Source organism: Pelophylax lessonae (assembly GCF_965119305.1).
Source record: "Pelophylax lessonae genome assembly, chromosome: 11".
Taxonomy (NCBI): Eukaryota; Metazoa; Chordata; class Amphibia; order Anura; family Ranidae; genus Pelophylax; species Pelophylax lessonae.
In genome coordinates this window covers 180,504,788-180,526,107 of record NC_138778.1, presented here as the reverse complement: position 1 = coordinate 180,526,107, position 21,320 = coordinate 180,504,788, and the positions used below count along the sequence as shown (strand labels likewise).

General features: G+C 45.8%; 1 protein-coding gene across 1 annotated transcript; it reads left to right on the top strand.

Moving 5' to 3' along the window:
- The first annotated feature begins 2,701 nt into the window (after positions 1-2,701).
- On the top strand, positions 2,702-19,395 carry DCAF7 (DDB1 and CUL4 associated factor 7). Its single transcript, XM_082271274.1, has 7 exons — positions 2,702-2,964; positions 8,369-8,527; positions 9,448-9,559; positions 12,042-12,160; positions 15,184-15,393; positions 15,613-15,730; positions 18,723-19,395. Exons 1-7 carry the CDS (start codon positions 2,827-2,829, stop codon positions 18,893-18,895), a joined length of 1,029 nt encoding a protein of 342 aa, XP_082127400.1. The 5' UTR covers positions 2,702-2,826; the 3' UTR covers positions 18,896-19,395.
- Positions 19,396-21,320: the final 1,925 nt, after the last annotated feature.

Genomic DNA, 21,320 nt, shown 5'->3' with positions numbered 1-21,320 from the left:
TTTAGAGCAAGAGCAATAATTTGAGCCTTAGACCTCCTTTGTAACTCTAAGATGGCAACCTGTAGAAATTTTTAAATTGTCGCCTATGGGGATTTTTAAGTACCAAAGTTTGTCGCCATTCCATGAGTGTGCGCAATTTTGAAGCATGACATGTTGGGTATCTATTTACTTGGCGTAACATTATCTTTCACATTATGGAAAAAAATTGGGCTAACTTTACTGGTTTATTATTTTTTAATTGAAAAAAGTGAATTTTTTCCCAAAAAATTGCGTTTGGAAGACCACTGCGCAAATATGGTGTGATAAAAAATATTGCAATAATCTCCATTTTATTCTCTAGGGTCTCTGCTAAAAAAAATATATATATTGTTTGGGGGTTCTAAGTAGTTTTCTAGAAAAAACAACTGATTTTAGCTTGTAAACACCAAATGTCAAAAATAGGCCTAGGCAAGTGGCTAGGATGCATGATGGTGCTCCTTGGATGTTGGGCCCCTCTATATGGCTAGGCTGTGAAAAAGTCTCACACATGTGGTATTGCCATACTCAGGAGGAGTGGCAGAATGTATTTTGGGGTGTCATTTTTGCTGTGTACATGCTATGTGTTAGGAATATCCTATAAATTGACAACTTTGTGTAAAAAAAAAAAAAGGTTTTCATTTTTTTCCCACATTTTCCAAAAACTTGTGGAAAAAAATGACACATTCAAAAGACCCATAATGCCTCATTGAATATACGTTGGAGTGTTTGCTTTCCGAAATGGGGTAATTTTGTGGACTTTTCCATTGTATTGGTGCTATAGGGCCTTCAAAAGTGTGATAGGTAGTAAGAAAGTTTTATATGTATTTATAACGCCTGAAGGTGCTACTTGGATGTGGAGTCTCTTTTTGTGGCTAGGCTGCGTAAAAGTCTCACACATGTGGTATCACCATACTCAGAAGGAGTAGCAGAATGTATTTTGGGGTGTCATTTTTGCTGTGTACGTGCTGTGTGTTAGAAATAGCTTATAAATTGACAACTTTGTGGGAAAAAAAAAGAAAAAAACATTTTTTTCTTCATTTTCCCAAGAGTTGTGGGAAAAAAAATATAACTTCAAAAAACTTACCATGCCTCTTACTAAATACCTTGGACTGTTTACTTTACAAAAAGGGGTCATTTGGGGGGTATTTGTACTGTCCTGACATTTCAGGGCCTCAAGAAAGGAGATAGGCCATCAGTACATCTGGTGTGATCAATTTTTAGTAATTGGTACCATAGCTTCTAGACTCAATAACTTTTAGTGCCGGTTCACACTTATGCGATGCGGGAAGGCTGTGAATTTGCAGCCTGTTCCCGCATCGCAAACGCACCCCTGGCAGTTCACACTGCCATATGCGATACGCTGGGGGTGTCAATGTAATGTTAACGACACCCCCAGTTTGATTGCATATCGCAGTGCGATCTGACAGTTCGCACAGGATCGGATCGCACAAGTGTGAACCACTGTGCGATCCGATCCTGATGCGGAAGCAAAAAAGGGTCCTGTGCGTCTTTGCTGCGGGTGCAGTGCGAATTTAGCCATACAAAGTGTATGGCTAAACTCGCACCGCACAGCCGATCGCATGTAATGAAGGAGCAGTGCGCTCCGACATTACATGCGATCGCCGCAGCCGCACATATGTGAACCGGCACTCACACAGACTAAATAATATACACTAATTTGGGTTAATTTTACCAGAGATATGTAGCAGTATAAATTTTGGCCCAAATGTATAAAGAGAAATTAATTTTTTTGCAAAATTTTATAATAGAAACTAAAAAAAGTGGTTTTTTTTTTCAAAATTTTTGCTCTTTTTTTGCTTATATCACGAAAAAAAAAAAACCCAGTTGTGATCAAATACCACCAAAAGAAAGCTCTATTTGTGTGAAAAAAATTATAAAAATTTTGTTTGGTTACAGCGTAGCACGACTGAGCAATTGTCATTCAAAGTGTGACAGCGCTGAAAGCTGAAAATTGGCCTGGGCAGGAAGGGGGTGAACGGGCCCGGTATTGAAGTGGTTAACGTTCAAGCGCATTACATGCGTCAAGGGTTTTTTTTTCTGCCAAAACATTGCTGCTCCTGCATGCACCGGCTGTGAAGAAGACAAAAAAAAAATTCACCAGAAGCCCCAAAAAGCAGAGTTTTGCTGGAGATGTTGTGTCTCCTCCTCACCACTGCCCTCTGAAGAACATTCCAGTGCACATTGCTCTTCAGAGGCCCAGCTGTTTGTCTAAGCCTGACTGTGACATAATACAAACCAATGGCCGACCTTGTTCTTGTGTGGGACAATGAATGCCATCATTATCACTGTGAGGGGGCCTGTATGATATTACCTCACATTGAGGCTCCATTCTCACCACTGGGGCTTTATTTCAGTTGCAGCCCTACTGACAAGAAACACACAAAAAGCAGTCCATGACCCTTTTATGAAACAGCAGCACGCTATAAATTCCTGTAATAATAATAATATGAATACCTTAGTAGACCTCATTGTAGGAACAACTAATAAGCCCCCTAAGCTGAGGTCACTATCTCCACCCACACGATTCAGAAGCACCGTTCCCGCCTCTTTATTTTCCTCAATGCCAAAACGAGGCTTGGAACGCACTTGACGGCACGCCGCTTGAGAGCGTAGTGACGTGCCCATGTAGCCAATCCGCTTTGTATCCATGTTTGTGATGGTGGTCGGCCCCCTCGATGGTGATTGGCCTGAGCTGTAAAGCTGTGCAGCTGTGGCCGTCGTCTTTGCGCGTGCGCAGTGGAATCCCCAGGACGGCTCGGTGTTTGTGTTACGGTATCGGTATCGACCATGTCCCTGCACGGGAAACGGAAGGAGATCTACAAGTACGAGGCGCCATGGACCGTGTACGCCATGAATTGGAGTGTGAGGCCGGACAAAAGATTCCGGTTGGCTCTGGGCAGTTTTGTAGAGGAATACAATAATAAGGTAACCATGGTGATGGGGCATGTGTATTGATCTGTGTATGGGACCCCCCCCCACCCCCTATGATGGGGGAGAATTCCATGGAGGGGTCCCTGCTACTGACATAGCCCCAAACAGGGAAGGCCCAGCTCACACATTATCATCAATGGCCACTTACTGTACAATGGCTGCTTATCTCTCCATCTATGGCTGCCTATTGTTGCATTCCATCAGACTTTTAAAGTCTCCATCCCCCCTCCTCGTCCGCACCGCTCCCCCCACCTTCAGTAAGGGCATCTGAGCCCGACCCATGCATATACACCCAGAACATACAGGAGCGGCACGCCATCCTGCGCCTGTGCACCCAGGGCATGTAAGAGCGACACGCCATCCTGCGCCTGTGCACCCGAACATACAGGAGCGGCACGCCATCCCGCGCATGTGCACCCGAACATACAGGAGCGTCACGCCATCCTGCGCATGTGCACCCGAACATACAGGAGCGTCACGCCATCCTGCGCATGTGCACCCGAACATACAGGAGCGTCACGCCATCCCGCGCATGTGCACCCGAACATACCGGAGCGGCACGCCATCCCGCGCATGTGCACCCGAACATACAGGAGCGGCACGCCATCCCGCGCATGTGCACCCGAACATACCGGAGCGGCACGCCATCCCGCGCATGTGCACCCGAACATACCGGAGCGGCACGCCATCCCGCGCATGTGCACCCGAACATACAGGAGCGGCACGCCATCCCGGGCATGTGCACCCGAACATACAGGAGCGGCACGCCATCCCGCGCATGTGCACCCGAACATAAAGGAGCGTCGCGCCATCCCGCGCATGTGCACTCAGAACATACAAGAACGTCACGCCATCCCTTGCATGTGCACTCAGAACATACAAGAACGCCACGCCATCCCGCACATGTGCACTCAGAACACACAAGAACGCCACGCCATCCCGCGCATGTGCACTCAGAACATACAAGAACGTCACGCCATCCCGCGCATGTGCACTCAGAACGTACAAGAACGTCATGCCATCCCGCACATGTGCACTCAGAACACACAAGAACGTCACGCCATCCCATGCATGTGCACTCAGAACATACAAGAACGTCACGCCATCCCGCGCATGTGCACTCAGAACATACAAGAACGTCACGCCATCCCACGCATGTGCACTCAGAACATACAAGAACGTCACGCCATCCTGCGCATGTGCACTCAGAACATACAAGAACGTCACGCCATCCCGTGCATGTGCACCCAGAACATACAAGAGTGCCATGCCATCCCGCATTGCATGTTATTATATAGGATTTTATATAGCACAGACAATTTATGCAGCACTTTACAACATGGGGGTAGACAGTACAAATACAATACACTTCAATACAGGAGGGATTAGAGGGCCCTGCTCATTAGAGCTTACAATCTAAGAGAGAGGATCAAGAGGTAATAACTGTGGGGGATGGGCTGATGGGGAAAATAAAAGTACAGTTGTTAGGTGGGGGCCAGATAGGCTTCTCTGAAGAAATGTGTTTTCAGGGATCGTCTGAAAGTGGCCAAAGTAGGAGATAGTCAGACAGATTGAGGTAGAGCATTCCAGAGGATGGGAGAGGTTCGGGAGAAGTCCTGAAGGCGAGCATGGGAAGAGGTGACAAAGGAGCTAGAAAGCAGGAGGTCCTGGGAGGAACGAAGAGAACGAGTTGGTTGGTAGTAGAGTTGTAAGTAGCACTGAAGGTGCGTTGGGATAGGTAGGATGAGAACTAGTGAAGAGTACAGTCACGGAGACCAAGGGAGGGGGTGGTCCACTGTGTCAAAGGCAGCAGAGAGGCCCAGGAGGAGTAGGACAGAATAGTGTCTATTAGAGCTGCACGATTAATCGTTAAAAAAAAATTGCGATCTCGATTCACCTGCCCCCCTTCACAATTTAAAACTGCATGTCCTCGATTCTTACAGAGCCTTTCTCTGCTCACTCACAGCTGTCAAAAGAAAAAAAAAAAGGAGCCCTGACAAATGTTTATCAACATTGCTAAGGCTGCTGAGATAACTATAAACAAAATTCTTTACAATGTATCTTTTCATTCTTTTAGATCAAAGGAATAAACTTCTGTCTGTAATTGAGGGCAGTTTAACCTCTTAAAGACTAAGTTTTTTGCTGATAGTTGTTGCTTACAAGTTAAAATCCATATTTTTTGCTAGAAAATCACTTCGAACCCCCAAACATTTTATATATATATATATATATATATAATATTATTATTTTTTTTTTTTAGCAGAGACTTTTGTCACACTGTATTTGCGCAGAAGTCTTTCAAACGCAGTTTTTGGTGGAAAAAATACTTTAATGAATTTTAAAAAACGAAACAGTAAAGTTAGCCAAATTTTTTTTGTATAATATGAAAGATGTTACGCCGGGAATTGTGATCTTTATGCTAAACAAAAAAAAATCGTGATACTCATTTTAGCCAGAATCGTGCAGCTCTAGTGTCTATTGGTGTTTGCTGTTAGTAGCTCGTTTGTGAGTTTAAGGAGAGCAGTTACAGTGGAATGTTGAGGGCAAAATCCAGACTGAAGGGGATCAAAAAGTTTGTTCTTAGTCAGATGGTCGCTCAGTCAGTTGTAGACCAATCGTTCAAGGAGTTTGGAGGAGAAGAGGAGTAAGGGGATGGGGCATAGATTGTGAAGATTGGTGGGGTCCAGTGAGGGCTGTTTAAGGATGGGAGTGACAAGCTCATGTTTTAGATTAGAGAGTTGGGGAAGATGCCAGAAGAGAGGGAGAGGTTGAAGATGAAAGTTATATTATAGAGCGTAGCATTTACGAGGGAGCAGGTGGTTAGATGGGTGTTAGATAAAAATCCAGCATGTGCACCCAGATCATACAAGAGCGCCAGGCCATCCCGCTATGTGCACCCAGAACATACAAGAGCGCCACGCCATCCCATGCATGTGCACCCAGAACATAAGAGCGCCACACCATCCCACTATGTGCACCCAGAACATACAAGAGCGCCATCCCACACGTGTACCCCGAACATACAAGAGCGCAAGGCCATCCTACGTATGTGCACCCAAAACATACAAGAGCAGCACGCCATCCCACTACGCTAATGTTTTTGTTACTACCAGAAAATTATTCCCTGCTGGAGCACTGGGTGTGTGTGCCAGCAGAGGAGATTCTTGCCATAGCAATGTCAACCCAATGGTCTAGCAGGGAATCCATTTTGTTTATACATTGCATGCAAATCAGCCCGCTGCCTCTCACTTTGTGACTTGTTACATAATTACAATGTATAGTCTCACTGACACTATAGAGTGATCCCTGCGCGACATCATTAGTCTGAGCCTGCCCTATTCAACCAGGGTCCCTCCAGTGGTTGCTAGGGGTTCCTTGAGCTATGATTGACCGACCTTCCATCTGATGGGCCTACGTAATTTCATGTCTAATGCCACTTGGCAAGCTTATGTAGCGGTCTAAAAGGGTGACATTCTGACCACCAATGTAAGGGGCATTCTTCCCTCTGACCACCAATGTAAGGGGCATTCTTCCCTCTGACCACCAATGTAAGGGGCATTCTTCCCTCTGACCACCAATGTAAGGGGCATTCTTCCCTCTGACCACCAATGTAAGGGGCATTCTTCCCTCTGACCACCAATGTAAGGGGCATTCTTCCCACTGACCACCAATGTAAGGGGCATTCTTCCCACTGACCACCAATGTAAGGGGCATTCTTCCCACTGACCACCAATGTAAGGGGCATTCTTCCCACTGACCACCAATGTAAGGGGCATTCTTCCCTCTGACCACCAATGTAAGGGGCATTCTTCCCTCTGACCACCAATGTAAGGGGCATTCTTCCCACTGACCACCAATGTAAGGGGCATTCTTCCCACTGACCACCAATGTAAGGGGCATTCTTCCCACTGACCACCAATGTAAGGGGCATTCTTCCCACTGACCACCAATGTAAGGGGCATTCTTCCCACTGACCACCAATGTAAGGGGCATTCTTCCCACTGACCACCATTGTAAGGGGCATTCTTCCCACTGACCACCAATGTAAAGGGCATTCTTCCCACTGACCTCTAGCGTAAGGGGCATTCTTCCCACTGAATAATGAATTTATCAGGGGTTTCCTGAGACCTGAAAATGACCGCAAGGGTTCCTCTGGGGTGAAAAGGTTGAAATAGATGGTTCTAAGTAAAGTCACTTGACTGAAGTTCAAGGACTGATTTTAATGAAAGGTGCAACCTTTTTGGAATTGCACTTACTCTATATTGTGTCAGGGATTTAAAGCTCTGGCCTCAAAATCGAAAAAAATCTCTTTTGGGCCATCTGCTTGCTGAGTGTCACCTGAAAAAGAAATGGATGCTCCTTTCTTTTCACTTATCTTGTTATAGAAGAAAATATACTCACCTTCCTTCCACTTCCTCCCTCTGCGGCCATCACTTCGGCTTGCGATGACTCCTGGGAGCTGAACGTCATCGCTCCCAGGAGTCAATGCGTCTGCACCCGCCCCGCTCGTCACTTCCGGTGCAGGCGCGGCATTCCCTGCTAAACAGCTTCTGGGCATGCTCAGAAACTGTGCAGGTATGCTGCGCCTGCACCGGAAGTGACGAGCGGGGCCGGTGCAGGGCATTCTGGGACACCGAAGAGGACACAGAAGAGCATGTGCTGGCTTCAGCTGCCCACACCTGAGATGGCAGCGCTGGAGAAGAAATTTTCAAGGTAAGTATTTCCTTTAAAAGGTAAGTGCGACCCAGGACAGTTCAGAGGCTATCCATTGTGGAATGCACTAGCCCTGACTGGCCCAGTGGGATTTTTATCTAAATTTCACCCCGAGGCCGGAACTCCGCTTTAAGTAGACTTGTAAAGTTACTGGAGGTCTGCTTTAAGGAAAGAATATAAGCGGAAGCCAGTGTAGGGATTGGCAGAGAGTGGCAGCAGGCACTGAGTGGTTGGTGAGGTGGGTGGATCTGGCAGCAGCATTCATGATAGACTGAAGGGGTGATAGCCTGTCTAGATGTAGGCTAGGGGAGGAAGGAGTTGTAAATGGTAAGGGATAACAAGAGAGTGAATAAGTAGCTTAATGGTTTCAGTGGTTAAGAATGGGTGTATTTTGGAAGTTGTACAGAGATAAAGACAGCAGAATTTGGACTGGGATGGGATTTGAGGCAGAAAGAACAGGTGAGAGTCCAGGATTACACTTAGTACCCTGACACGAAGAGAGGGCCAGATTGTTTTAGGTGAACATCATGCCATGCTGTCCCTAATACTTACCAAATTGAAGACTATTAGGCCACCATGCTAACTGATTATCTTCATGGCTTTTGGTTGATTCTTGAGGAAATTCTTGAACATAATCGAATAGCAGTGATCCATTTTGGTTTTTTTTTTTGTTTTTTTTTTTCAGGTTCAGCTGGTTGGTCTGGACGAGGAAAGCTCCGAGTTTATCTGCAGGAACACTTTTGATCACCCATATCCCACCACAAAGCTCATGTGGATTCCTGACACCAAAGGGGTGTACCCAGACTTACTGGCAACAAGTGGGGACTATCTTCGTGTCTGGAGGGTGAGTAAATGTCCTCAAATCAAACATCAAACACACTTATGCCTGGTACACATTACTAAGGCGCTCGCAAGTAGGTGTCTGTACTAACTATGCAATGTTAGTACAGCAATCGGAGCATGGGGGGAGGGGAAGCAGCGCTATCCCACGGTACATAGTCTACAATGTACCTCAGGCAGGCTTGATGGAAAACCTTGAAAAGTTTATTTATAAAAAATATATAGTGATGATTAAAACATAATATAATGTGTTCCAAACCAGATCTGTGGTATTGCTGGGGGTCACAGGATGACCGAGCCGCTGGGTGAGCCGGAACTGTGTAGATGATCACAACAGGGAACCAGGCAGGAGGGAGAAGGTTCTTTATGTGCCAAAAGCAGACCGGACCAGCTGGTAGGGTAGGGTGGCATGGCTTCCTCCCACCCGATAGTGTGGCTGCTTGCACCGGAGCAGTGTAGACCTGCCGCAGAGCCGCCACCCGGAGATATCCACAGCGGAGCCCGCTACACAGAAGTGACGTTAGCAAGCGTTGGGACCCGGCCTGGAAAGCATCAGGGTTGCCGTGATGACATGTTTCGCTGTGCTTTGTCAAAGTCACCTTAGTTAGTACAGCAATCTCCCCGCTGAGCTCTTGTGTTCTGACAGGCCCCACCACCAGCATTCGCCGGTCAGCGCTCGCAGCCATTGGCTGCCAGCGATGATCAGATGGCGTTTGGCAGATGTTTTTCTGGCATGCCAGTTTTACAAAAGTTGGACGTTTGGCCGGCTTCTGTAGGACAGGCTGCTGTACACATGGGCCCAATGTTGTCTGGTTTCTGTTAAACTGGCCGATATTCGGACCATGTGCATAGGGCTTTAGTTGTTTATCAAGTAATATTGTATGCTTTTTATCAACTTGACCTTTTTGGTTCCTTTCTGTACAGGTTGGTGAGACAGAGACCCGTCTAGAGTGTCTTCTGAATAATAACAAAAACTCTGATTTCTGTGCTCCCCTCACCTCCTTTGACTGGAATGAAGTCGATCCTAACTTACTGGGTACGTGTTGTAGAAGTGTTGGCAACATTCAAACAGAAGGATTTATTGTGTAGTAAATCATGAAATGATTCTCTTATAGTAAAACTTAAGCTACAACTACATTTCCTGGGATTCTGAGAGACCATGATTTTTCTATAAGGTGGTAGGGGGTCTAATCCCCTGGAAACCATGAAGAAGAGGCACCTCAATAAAGTTTCCACTCTCGGCGTCTTTTGTGAAGCTTTCTATTACCACTCTTGGTCGGATTTCAAGTGATATTAACCACTTCTGGACCGGAAGCTTTTCCCCCCTTAATGGCCAGGCCATTTTTTGCCATGATCCTGCGTTACTTTAACTGACAATTGTGCGGTCGTGCGACATTGTACCCAAATAAAATTGATGTCCTTTTTTTCCCACAAATAGAACTTTCTTTTGGTGGTATTTGATCACCTGTGCGATTTATTTTATTTTTTTATAAAAATATATAAAATTAAAACCCGCGCTAAAATTATATGTGAACCAAGTGATACCTGAAGCAGCTGTTCACTTAGGCAAAGGCCAAGATGGAATACAATATTATGAAAACACAGCGCTACCAGGAAAGTTATGCAAGTGATTATCACTTGCATTACTTTCCTGGTAGCGCTGTGTTTTCATAATGTTGGATTTTTATTTTTTGCTCTATAAACAAAAAAAAGTGAAAATTCTGTAAAAAAAAACAATATTTTTTACTTTCTGCTATATAACATTCCCAATAAAAAAAAATTTAAAATAAAAAAAGTTTTCATCATTTTAGGCCAATTTTGTATTCTGCTACATATTTTTGGTAAAAAAAATCCCAAAAAGTGTATATTGATTGGGTTGCGCAAAAGTTATCACGTCTACAAACTAGGGGAAAGATTTATGTAATTTTTGTTTATTTTTTACTAGTAATGGCGGCGATCAGCGATTTTTAGCGGGACTGTGACATTGCTGCGCACATTTCGGACACCTAACTGACATTTTTGACACTTTTGGGAGGGACCAGTGATGTTACTACAGTAGTCAGTGCTAAAAATATGCATTGTTACTGTACTAATGACACTGGCAGGGAAGTGGTTAACACCAGGGGCGATCAAAGGGTTCAAAAGAAAATTGCGATACTTGGCAACTTGCTCCTGCGCTCAGAACCTGGTTCTCAAACAACCTCTGTCACGGGACTCACACTTGGCATCCCCAAACGGCTAGACCTTGCTGCCCTTTACGACCGGGTCGGTCGACATGACACTGTAAACATAAACACAAAACAAAGAGGGCACACCAGCCTAGCGCATTATCCTCAGTAGGCTTTTATTAATAAATTGTTAAAAAATGTCTACTCACAAACAAGTGATGTAAACCAGCATATCCACTCCGACTGACAATGTCCATAATGTTGGGAGTCCACTGTATTAATCAAGGAAATCGGCTGATGCGTTTCGAGGTGGTACCTCTTCCTCAGAGGCTTTTTTTGTTTTTTGTGTTTGTTTACGCGGTCAAAGGGTTAAATGTGCCCCTAGGGGGTGCTTTCTAACTGTGTGGGGGGTGGAATCACTGGATGAACACAGAGACCTGTGTTCCTAAATAGGAGGAACACAGGATCTCTGTGTTCATTAAAGTAGAGTTCCACCCTGGAATTTTTTTATTTTTTTTTAAATACCCCCGGGAAAGTCAGGGCTAGTGCACAATGGCTAGCCTCTGATCTGTCCCGGGTTGCACTTACCTGTTAGGACAAATACTTACCTTGAAAACGTCTTGTCCAGCGCTGCCATCTCAGATGTGGGCAGCTTGAAGCCAGCGAGATCCTCTTCGGCGTCCTCTTCCGCCTTCTTCGGTCCCACGATGCCCTGCGCCGACCCCCGCCGTCACTTCCGGGGCGCGCACGTCATCCCTCCACAGCTTCTGGGCATATCCAGAAGCTGTTTAGAAGGGGATGACGCGCGCGCCCCGGAACTGACGTCGGGGCCGGTGCAGGCGCAATGATTCCTGGGAGTGATGACGTTCAGCTCCCAGGAATCATTGCAGAGCCAGGAAGTGACGACGGGCCGCGGCCAAGGAAGGAGGAAGAAGGAAGTAAGGTCAGTATATTTTCTTCGCTACGAGGTAAGTAAAAAAAAAAAAAAAAAAAAATGCGATTATCCATTTCTTTTTCAGGTGACCCGGAGCGAGAAGATGGAGGTAAGTATAAGATTAGGGTGGAACTCCACTTTAATGGCAGACCTTCGTTCTGTTTCCACGGGGAGCAATTGCGGGTGCCCGGCGGACGTCGTGGCTGCTGGACCTGCTGATTGGCTCCCCCTATGGCTTTGTGTTTCAGCAGGTCGGTAAATAATACACTGTATAAACTCTGTAATAGGAAGGCATAGAAACCCACATTAATTTCTTCTTAACTGCCATCATAAGCAGTTTTGCTTTTGACTTATTATGTTGGAAGGCAAATTTCTTGGGAGACTGTCAGAGTAATTCTTCCTTTTGCTTTTATCAGGAACTTCCAGCATTGACACAACTTGCACCATCTGGGGTCTGGAGACAGGCCAGGTACTAGGAAGGGTCAACTTGGTGTCTGGTCACGTGAAAACACAATTAATTGCTCATGACAAAGAGGTGAGTCATCCTCATTCTACGCCCTGTGCAATGGTATGTATGAATGGGCTCATCTGTTATAAAGTATTTTATGTGTAAACATTTTCTTTATTTGAAATAACGGTTTTGTTCGGATTTATCCATTCAGTTCTTCAGTTTGTGGTTCCTTAATAATTCTAAGCAATCGTACAAAATTGCACAAGTGATTTGACAAGTATCAGTAAGTGAAATTTAATCTGTGGGGACAGATACATTAGAGCAGCTAGAACTTTGGTTTGTAAATGTGTATTCTCTAGTCTAGAGTATCTATTCTGCTCACGCTATACTACTTAATGAGCTGGTGACCTGGAAAACCTTGCAGCTTTTGAAGTTTGTATAGCACCTATGCATGCTTGGTTTAGATCGGTGACTCATTAGGCTAGATCACATAAATTGCCCTGGAGTTTACACCTCTAAATAGCCGATTAGCATTAGCAGCTCTCATATTTTTTTGGGTCAGGTTCACTAGGACTGCTGGAGGTTTAGGCTAGCCATACACGGTGCAAAATACTTTTTTGCAACCACGGGTTGCAGGAAATTTTGCACGATTCCTCCATCAACACAGACTGTGTTGACAGGGGAATCCCTCCTGCTGAGGAATTGTCTTCTCCAGGCAGGGGAAGCTGTCCTCACAGAGAGAAGACAGTGATTATTGCTAGAGGCTATAACAGCCGCTAGCGATAATCGTAACAGAATCCAGCAGGGTGGTTGTACTCATGCTGATTGATTAACTTGATACATTCAGCATGCCCATTAACGGTTTGAATCTTGGTCTGTTCCTTCTGAACTGTCCAACATTCAAATCATGTATGGCTGGCCTTAGTATATGAAGATGTGTTACCACCTCTGGCTATATCAGGGCAGTTTGCTTATGTGTAGCACACACCTTGCAGGTCATTCATTTGTAAGTATATCACAGACTTGTGTTTTGTTGAAAGCTAAGATATTCTATTTGTGTCAGAATGAAAGCCGATTCAGGTTAGCTTTGTCATATATGACCTAAAAAAGGAAGCAATGCTTCCAGTTGCCAGCATCACAGTTGATAAAGGGTTAATTCTGACACCTCCTATGGGCAGCTCCAATGGAATTAAGTACTAGTTACTGATTTTGGTCCTGCAAGCAGCATTCTACGTAGAGCCTTACATAGTCTAACAATAAGCATAGAGGATAATGGTCATCCCCGGTGCATTTATCAAGTTATGTGAAGGTATGGCCATCATAATCCACAGCCAGTGTGTGTGGCTTTGCAGAGAATGCCAGAACTTCAGACTACAGCACAACCACTGGTCAGGTGAGGGCAGATAAAGCACCACTGGAATGCACCTGAGGTGCCTGATTTAACTGCACAGATGTCATGGACAGGGGACTTATAGCAATTTTGCACAAAGTTACACTTCAAAGTCCAGTTGGAAGTTGCAGAGATGGATTTACTATCAGTTAGACATTTTCATAGTCCTGGCTCCACTTTACTGTTACAGCAGCAATACAGGCTTTCTAAATATGAACAAGTTAAATAAGTTAAATCCAGTACATTCAGTAATTGGCATTCAGTAACCAAACTAAACTGATAACCCCCTTTGCTTTTTCTGCAATACACATCTGTGACCGGACACTGAGGGTTGTGGCTGTTACTCCACTATGCTAGCACAGGGCACCAGAGAACTGTTTTTTCATGAAGAAAAAGAAAAAGGTTAAAATTAGCTTTATTAGGAGATAAAAATGTTTGCCAGCCCCTGCATAGTAATTGGCTAATTCACTGGAGATCAGTATAGCACCCTCCTAGGTAGGTGCTAGAAAAGAGAATATAGTTTTTGGATCTTTCTGCTTACCAGAGAGATTGCCAGGTAAATTTATATTGCTCTCTGCCCACTAGAGAGCAGGATCTGCTAGTGAGGTCTGCTCATGGTGCTCAGGTGAAGCTCAGTTTGTCTGAAGTGTTTCACACTGGTCCAATAGGGAGGCATATTGGACAGTGGGAGGAAATGACAAATGAGTGCACAGGCATTTAGTACAGCCCTGGTGATTGGCAGAGGAAAGTGCCTTGGTGTATGCTGGGATACTGTATAAATGCTCAGGGCACATGTGCTCTGGGTCTTTCAGCTGGAGAGCAGGGTCCGGGAGGCAGGGGCAGCTGCCCCTCCTCTGTAGAAGCTGCCATGCAGCATCAGGTGGTCGACCGGAGGGTCGGGGAGTCAGAGAACTGCTGAACCCAAATGTTCTTCAGAGCTGACTGGGAGACACTGGAGAGGATCGGATTCTGCCTACAGTGAGTACAGATCTGTGTCGTGGGACCTGTTCTAAAAGGGCCACCCTTTCTGTGGAAGAGTCAGTGGATGGTTGTCAGTCAAGGGGATGCTAGAGAGTGTCCTGAAGATAAAGTAGTTGCAACAAGTCTGCTGCTAGAGAGAGCAAGAAGGCTTAATTTCTCCATACAAGTGGCAGTATGGTTAAAGCAGTGTGACAAATAACCCAGTGAGGCCAAGGGAGATTTGTCCTTATCAACTGTAAATAGTTCAGTTGGAGTATCTCACTATTCCCTTCTCCCATCCAAGTTCCACAATAAATATAAAACCAAAAACCTTGGACTGTTTTTTATTGAGTAAGGAGCAAACGGGAGTAAGGATGGATGAGTGAATTTGTCCCCAAGTGACTGCAGGTAATCAGAGGAGGCCTGAAAAGTCATCAAACAGCAAGCCCTACGGGGAGAGTGCTATATCAGCATATTGTTTTATAGCTTCATGAAGCTGAATTTGTAGACTGGTAATGCCACTATCCAAATGAATGCTGTTCCTAGTAAGCATCCAGGCCATTTAAACACTTCCTCTGAATCAGTCATTGCTCACTCTGTTAACCCAGATTTAACAGCCTATTAAAAGAATACCTGTGATTATCTGAAATGTCAATACTTAGGAAGAGCTGTGTGCAGTTACTTTTTAGTGGTTTGTATGAGCTTGCCTTTGTGCCCAGTTATGTAAATAAAGACCATTTTGTCTCCTACATTACAGGTGTATGACATTGCATTTAGCCGAGCAGGAGGGGGCCGAGATATGTTTGCTTCTGTAGGAGCCGATGGTTCTGTTAGAATGTTTGATTTGCGTCACCTGGAGCACAGCACCATTATTTATGAAGACCCCCAACACCACCCTCTTCTCAGATTGTGCTGGAACAAGCAAGACCCCAACTACCTTGCAACCATGGCTATGGATGGGATGGAGGTAATGGGACCCCTGTTATGTAAAGTCTCCTGATCTATAAATGGAGGGCGATTTTGCTTATAAAATGGAAAAGAAACATGGGTTATGGTATAGCTAGGATTGTTATAAAAATGTGTCCTGCTAGCATTATATTTAGCTACCACAATATAGCTAAATGTAATCATATGTTGTCTTTTGTTTACACCAGTTTTTAAAAGGATTCTCTGACTTTGTCTACAGGTAGTGATTCTGGATGTACGAGTGCCCTGTACACCTGTGGCCAGGCTGAATAACCATCGCGCTTGTGTGAACGGCATTGCCTGGGCCCCACACTCCTCCTGTCACATCTGTACAGCAGGTAAATATATAACCTTCTTCTTTTTAGCTTTTTTGATCTTATCTTTTGAGAGCAGAATTGATCCTCACTAGTCACTGAAAAATAAATTTGCTTTATAACTAGATTTAAGTTAATGCATATGAGCTTAAGCACTCATTTGGCTCTATTATTTTGTCTCCTATGGCTTGCACTAGCATTTTGCTTGCATCCTGGTCCTGGAGACACTTTTAGACCCAGGGCCAGACTGGCCTATCGGGATACCGGGATATTTCCCGGTGGGCCGCCGGTCCTGGGGCCGCTTTAATAGGGCCGCCCGCAGAGCGCCGCTTTAAGTATTGCCGGCCGCCCACAGTGCCTCTTTAAGGATTGCATTGTTTGGGGCCGCTCGCCGCTGATTGGCCGGTGGCCGCTGATGCTGTGCAGGCTGCGCGCACTGCCCTGGCCCCCTCTGCGCTCCCGCTGTGAGCGGCATGACGTCACGGCGGGGCGGCTGGCTGGCTGCACCTGCGCGGTAGACGGCGGTGCTGGCTCTGGCTTGTGCATCGTTTCAACTGGCGCCGACGATCCCTCCCAGTCTCCCACACTGCACGCACGCCAGCAGCATGTGATCGCAGCAGGTCAGCCTGAGGTCAGCTCCAGTCCGGTTTGGCGGTTTTCATGCTGGCAGACTGTCGAGTGTGTGTGGTGTGTGGAGTGTCCCATGCGTGCCTGGGAAGTATATCATCATGCTGGCAATGAATGGGGGCAATGCTGTGCGCTCTGCAATGAATGGGGGCAATGCTGTACGCTCTGCAATGAATGGGGGCAATGCTGTGCGCTCTGCAATGAATGGGGGCAATGCTGTGCGCTCTGCAATGAATGGGGGCAATGCTGTGCGCTCTGCAATGAATGGGGGCAATGCTGTGCACTCTGCAATGAATGGGTGCAATGCTGTGCGCTCTGTAATTAACGGGGGCAATGCTGTGGCGCTCTGCAATGAACGGGGGCAATGCTGTGGCGCTCTGCAATGAACGGGGGCAATGCTGTGGCGCTCTGCAATGAACGGGGGCAATGCTGTGGCGCTCTGCAATGAACGGGGGCAATGCTGTGGCGCTCTGCAATGAACGGGGGCAATGCTGTGGCGCTCTGCAATGAACGGGGGCAATGCTGTGCGCTCTGCAATGAATGGGGGCAATGCTGTGCGCTCTGCAATGAATGGGGGCAATGCTGTGCACTCTGCAATGAATGGGGGCAATGCTGTGCGCTCTGTAATGAACGGGGGCAATGCTGTGGCGCTCTGCAATGAACGGGGGCAATGCTGTGGCGCTCTGCAATGAACGGGGGCAATGCTGTGGCGCTCTGCAATGAACGGGGGCAATGCTGTGGCTCTCTGCAATGAATGGGGGCAATGCTGTGCACTCTGCAATGAATGGGGGCAATGCTGTGCGCTCTGTAATGAACGGGGGCAATGCTGTGGCGCTCTGCAATGAACGGGGGCAATGCTGTGGCGCTCTGCAATGAACGGGGGCAATGCTGTGGCGCTCTGCAATGAACGGGGGCAATGCTGTGGCGCTCTGCAATGAACGGGGGCAATGCTGTGGCTCTCTGCAATGAACGGGGGCAATGCTGTGGCTCTCTGCAATGAACGGGGGCAATGCTGTGGCGCTCTGCAATGAACGGGGGCAATGCTGTGGCGCTCTGCAATGAATGGGGGCAATGCTGTGGCGCTCTGCAATGATTGGGGGCAATGCTGTGGCGCTCTGCAATGATCATTGGGGGCAAGCCTGTGGCACTCTGCAATGATTGGGGGCAATGCTGTGGGCACTCTGCAATGAATGGGGGCAATGCTGTGGGCACTCTGCAATGAATGGGGGCAATGCTGTGGTCACTGTGCATTGAAAGGGGGACACGCTGGTTACTCTACATTGAAAGGGGGGCACGCAGCGCTGGTCACTGTGCATTGAAAGGGGGGCACCCTTGTCACTGTGCATTGAAAGGGGGGCACCCTTGTCACTGTGCATTGAAAGGGGGGCACGCTGGTCACTGTGCATTGAAAGGGGGGCACACAGCGCTGGTCACTGTGTATTGAAAGTGGGGCATGCTGGTCACTGTGCATTGAAAGGGGGGCACGCTGGTCTCTCTGCATTGAAAGGGGGCACGCTGGTCACTGTGCCTTGAAAGGGGGGCACACAGCGCTGGTCACTGTGTATTGAAAGTGGGGCATGCTGGTCACTGTGTATTGAAAGGGGGGCATGCTGGTCACTGTGTATTGAAAGGGGGGCATGCTGGTCACTGTGCATTGAAAGGGTGGCACGCTTTTAAATGTAGTCTAATCACCATAACAATAAAGGGTCTAATCTTGATGATTGCGCCACATTTACAACTTTTTTGTGCTCTTTATATACAAGTCCTTTGTGTGCTTTTATATCGGTTTTATCTATAAATAATGCTCTTATTAAATTTACTTTAAAATGCATGATTTTACCTTTTTATGCACAAGAACTCAACGTTGTGCTGGTATGACGACGCAATGCTATGGGGCTGGTATGTAATTTTTTCCAGGGCTGGTTTTCATACCCAGTCCGGCCCTGTTTAGACCCTGTTCACATTAGGTGATTACAAATCACGCAAGATATACACGCAAGAAGTGTGTATAGGTGCCCTTATTTTTATTAGTACCCCAAACTCAGTGTGATTTTTGCCTCGCGTTTAAAAATTACGCAAAGCTTGTTGCCCAAAAAGGAGCAGGAGCTTATTTTGGGCAACAAACGTGCATAAGGAAGCCCATTGGATTGAATAGACTGCCCTTTATGCGACATGCGGAAATGTGTGTAGATCACGCTTTAAAAATCGTGAGCGGAAACGCTTGTTCCAGTTAATGTGAGATCTAAGTGGGACCTTAGGGCTCATGTAGATAGGCTTTATAAACGCTGTATTTTGCACTCAACCGCATTTCTTAAATGCATGCATTCAAGCACAAAAACTGCGTGATTAAAATGTATTCACATTAACTGTATTTCTTTACCTATTGTAGCGGACGATCACCAAGCCCTGATCTGGGATATCCAGCAAATGCCACGGGCTATTGAGGATCCTATCCTAGCGTACACTGCAGAGGGTGAAATCAACAACGTCCAGTGGGCAAGCACCCAGCCTGATTGGATTGCCATCTGTTACAACAACTGCTTAGAAATCCTCAGAGTCTGACTTTATTTATTCCACCCTAATACACTCCAATCCCCATTGATTCCATCCCAGAATCCAGGATTTTTATACATCTTTAATGTGCCCTTTGTCTCCTTTTAAAGAAAGAAAACGATCCAAGTGTTGACTTTTGGGACTTTGATCAGTAAGCTATGCTAAGGTGCCAGTGTGAGAGGTCATCTAGCTACATTCTATATCTACTGACACCATCTGACTTGTCCTAAATACTGTATGAGTAAGCAGGAGATGGCTAATAATACATTATCCCTGTCGAGTCTGTATTTTACTTTACTCGCCTGTGTAGATGATATATTAGACATACTGTAGTTTGCGTGTTTTAATGGTAACATTTTAATGAAGGACATTTTTGCAACCTTTTTTGCCTGCAATGATGCCTATGTGTGCATTTAATATCCCTGTGTTTGTATACCAATAATGTCTGTGCTCCCTTCTTTCTGTATGCAGTGCACAGTCACTTACTATGCCTCAGCTAAAGATAATTTTTTTTTCTTTGATGACAAAAAAAATTCAACCATTTTGGCCATGACAATGCAAAAAGGCATACAAAAGCCGCTAAATCTGGGAGCTAGTCTATAATGACTGGAAGATAGATGGCTGTTACTTGCAATAACCAAATGAATTAACTGTTTTATTTCTGAAATGGAAGTGTAAAAAAACACCTGTGGACACCACTGACACTTTTTTTTGTTTTGCAGTTTTTCTAATAAATAAGGCCCGAACTTTAAAATCTGTTTTTTTTATCTGAGCTGGTCTGGGGCAGACAGGGATATGTAGTTCGAAATTAACTGGAGGAGGATAGAGCACCTAATAATGCACAGTGTAAAGCTGATGTCTTGGACAACAAGATCGCAATGCTGGACACGGAAAAACCTTATCTGTTTGCACAGGTTAGATCCTTTATTCCTGGCTGGCTGAATTAGACGTTATTCCCTTACTGGCTAATTACATTCTGTTGTGAGAAAGCAATGCCCTGGCCTGTGGGAAAAGGTACGTTTTTTTTTTTATGGCACTTTTTAGCAATCCTATCATCACTGACCAAATCCCTATGGCTCAAAGGTAAGAACGAGTGCCAGCACTTGCAAATCATAATAACTAATAAGACACTGGCAAGTTACCCTTGAGTGATATTTCTTGAATGCACATGGCATACCTATATTAATGCAATCCAGGCCCAGTCCAGAGAACGAAGTGGAAAACACGTTGTTTTCTATACCCCTGTAAACACTCATTTATACTTCTGAAATAGAAACTTAGTGGCTTCTTAAGTCCTTCTTTCCATGTGTTGCATTATTTCAGCTATACATTTTTTATCTGCCTCCTATGCTTTTCGTCTGTTTTTGCTTTTGAGCAAGCATTAGCATACTGGCCCACCCAATTCAGTGGTGTTCTGCTGTGATTTGCTAGTCTGCCAGTGCTATTTGAGAGCTAGATGTTGTCTCTTCTGGTTTCTTGCAGCCAACCCTTGATGATGTGCAGCCAGGTTTGCCCTCCTAGCTACTCACTGGAGGGTCTTGGGATATCTGACATTGATATCCGAGCAGGGCAAACCTCATTCTCGCCTAGGAGAGGGAATATGGGGGGTAAAGGGGAGGGGTCAGTCAGACCAAAAAAAAATCCTATTAGGAATGCAGAGGTGGTATGGATTCAAATGATGCAAAGTGCATTATGGGAGTGAAGGTCCTTTTTTAAAGGCAAGGTTCACATTTGATTCGCATGTCACAGCAGGGGTCTTGCACGTCTCTGTTCTCCGTTTCAGGACCGAATTTTTGTCTGAATTTGGATCTGATACGGAGCCAAAGATGCACAGGTCCCCTGTGCAATTCACTCCACAGACACACACCGGCAATGTGTGAACCGGTGTTCCGTGAAAAAACCATACCCTCGTCACTTCCGGAGGGTATGGATTTCTCACGGCAGTGTGTTTAACGTTATACTTGCCGCCGTTACATTAAAACAGCTCCTCTGCACTATGAGTGATCTCCGCTCCTCTCCCTGTCACTTCCCTGATCTGGGGTAATAAATATAAAAGCGGATCACGGAGCCGACATTTACATCTCATACACCCGCCGCCACTTTCATATTTATTAGCCCACATCAGGAAAGTTACAAGGATAGGAGCGGAGATGCCTCATAGTGCAGCCGCGCTGTTTCATGTAACCGCCGCAAGTTTAACATTACTTTCACTACCGTAATTATTTCATACCTTCTGAGCATGCGCACTTGTCATCTTCTCTGCTCTTCCATGATGTTTCCGGCTCTCTGAGCATGCGCACTCCTTCGCTGCTCAGCTGTTTCTCACGGGAAGTGACGAGGGTATGGTTTCTTCACGGGGTATGGTTTTTTAACGTTACACCGGCTCCATTGAGAGCCGGTCAGTCTCCTGTCATGTGGATTGGATGCAGGGAAA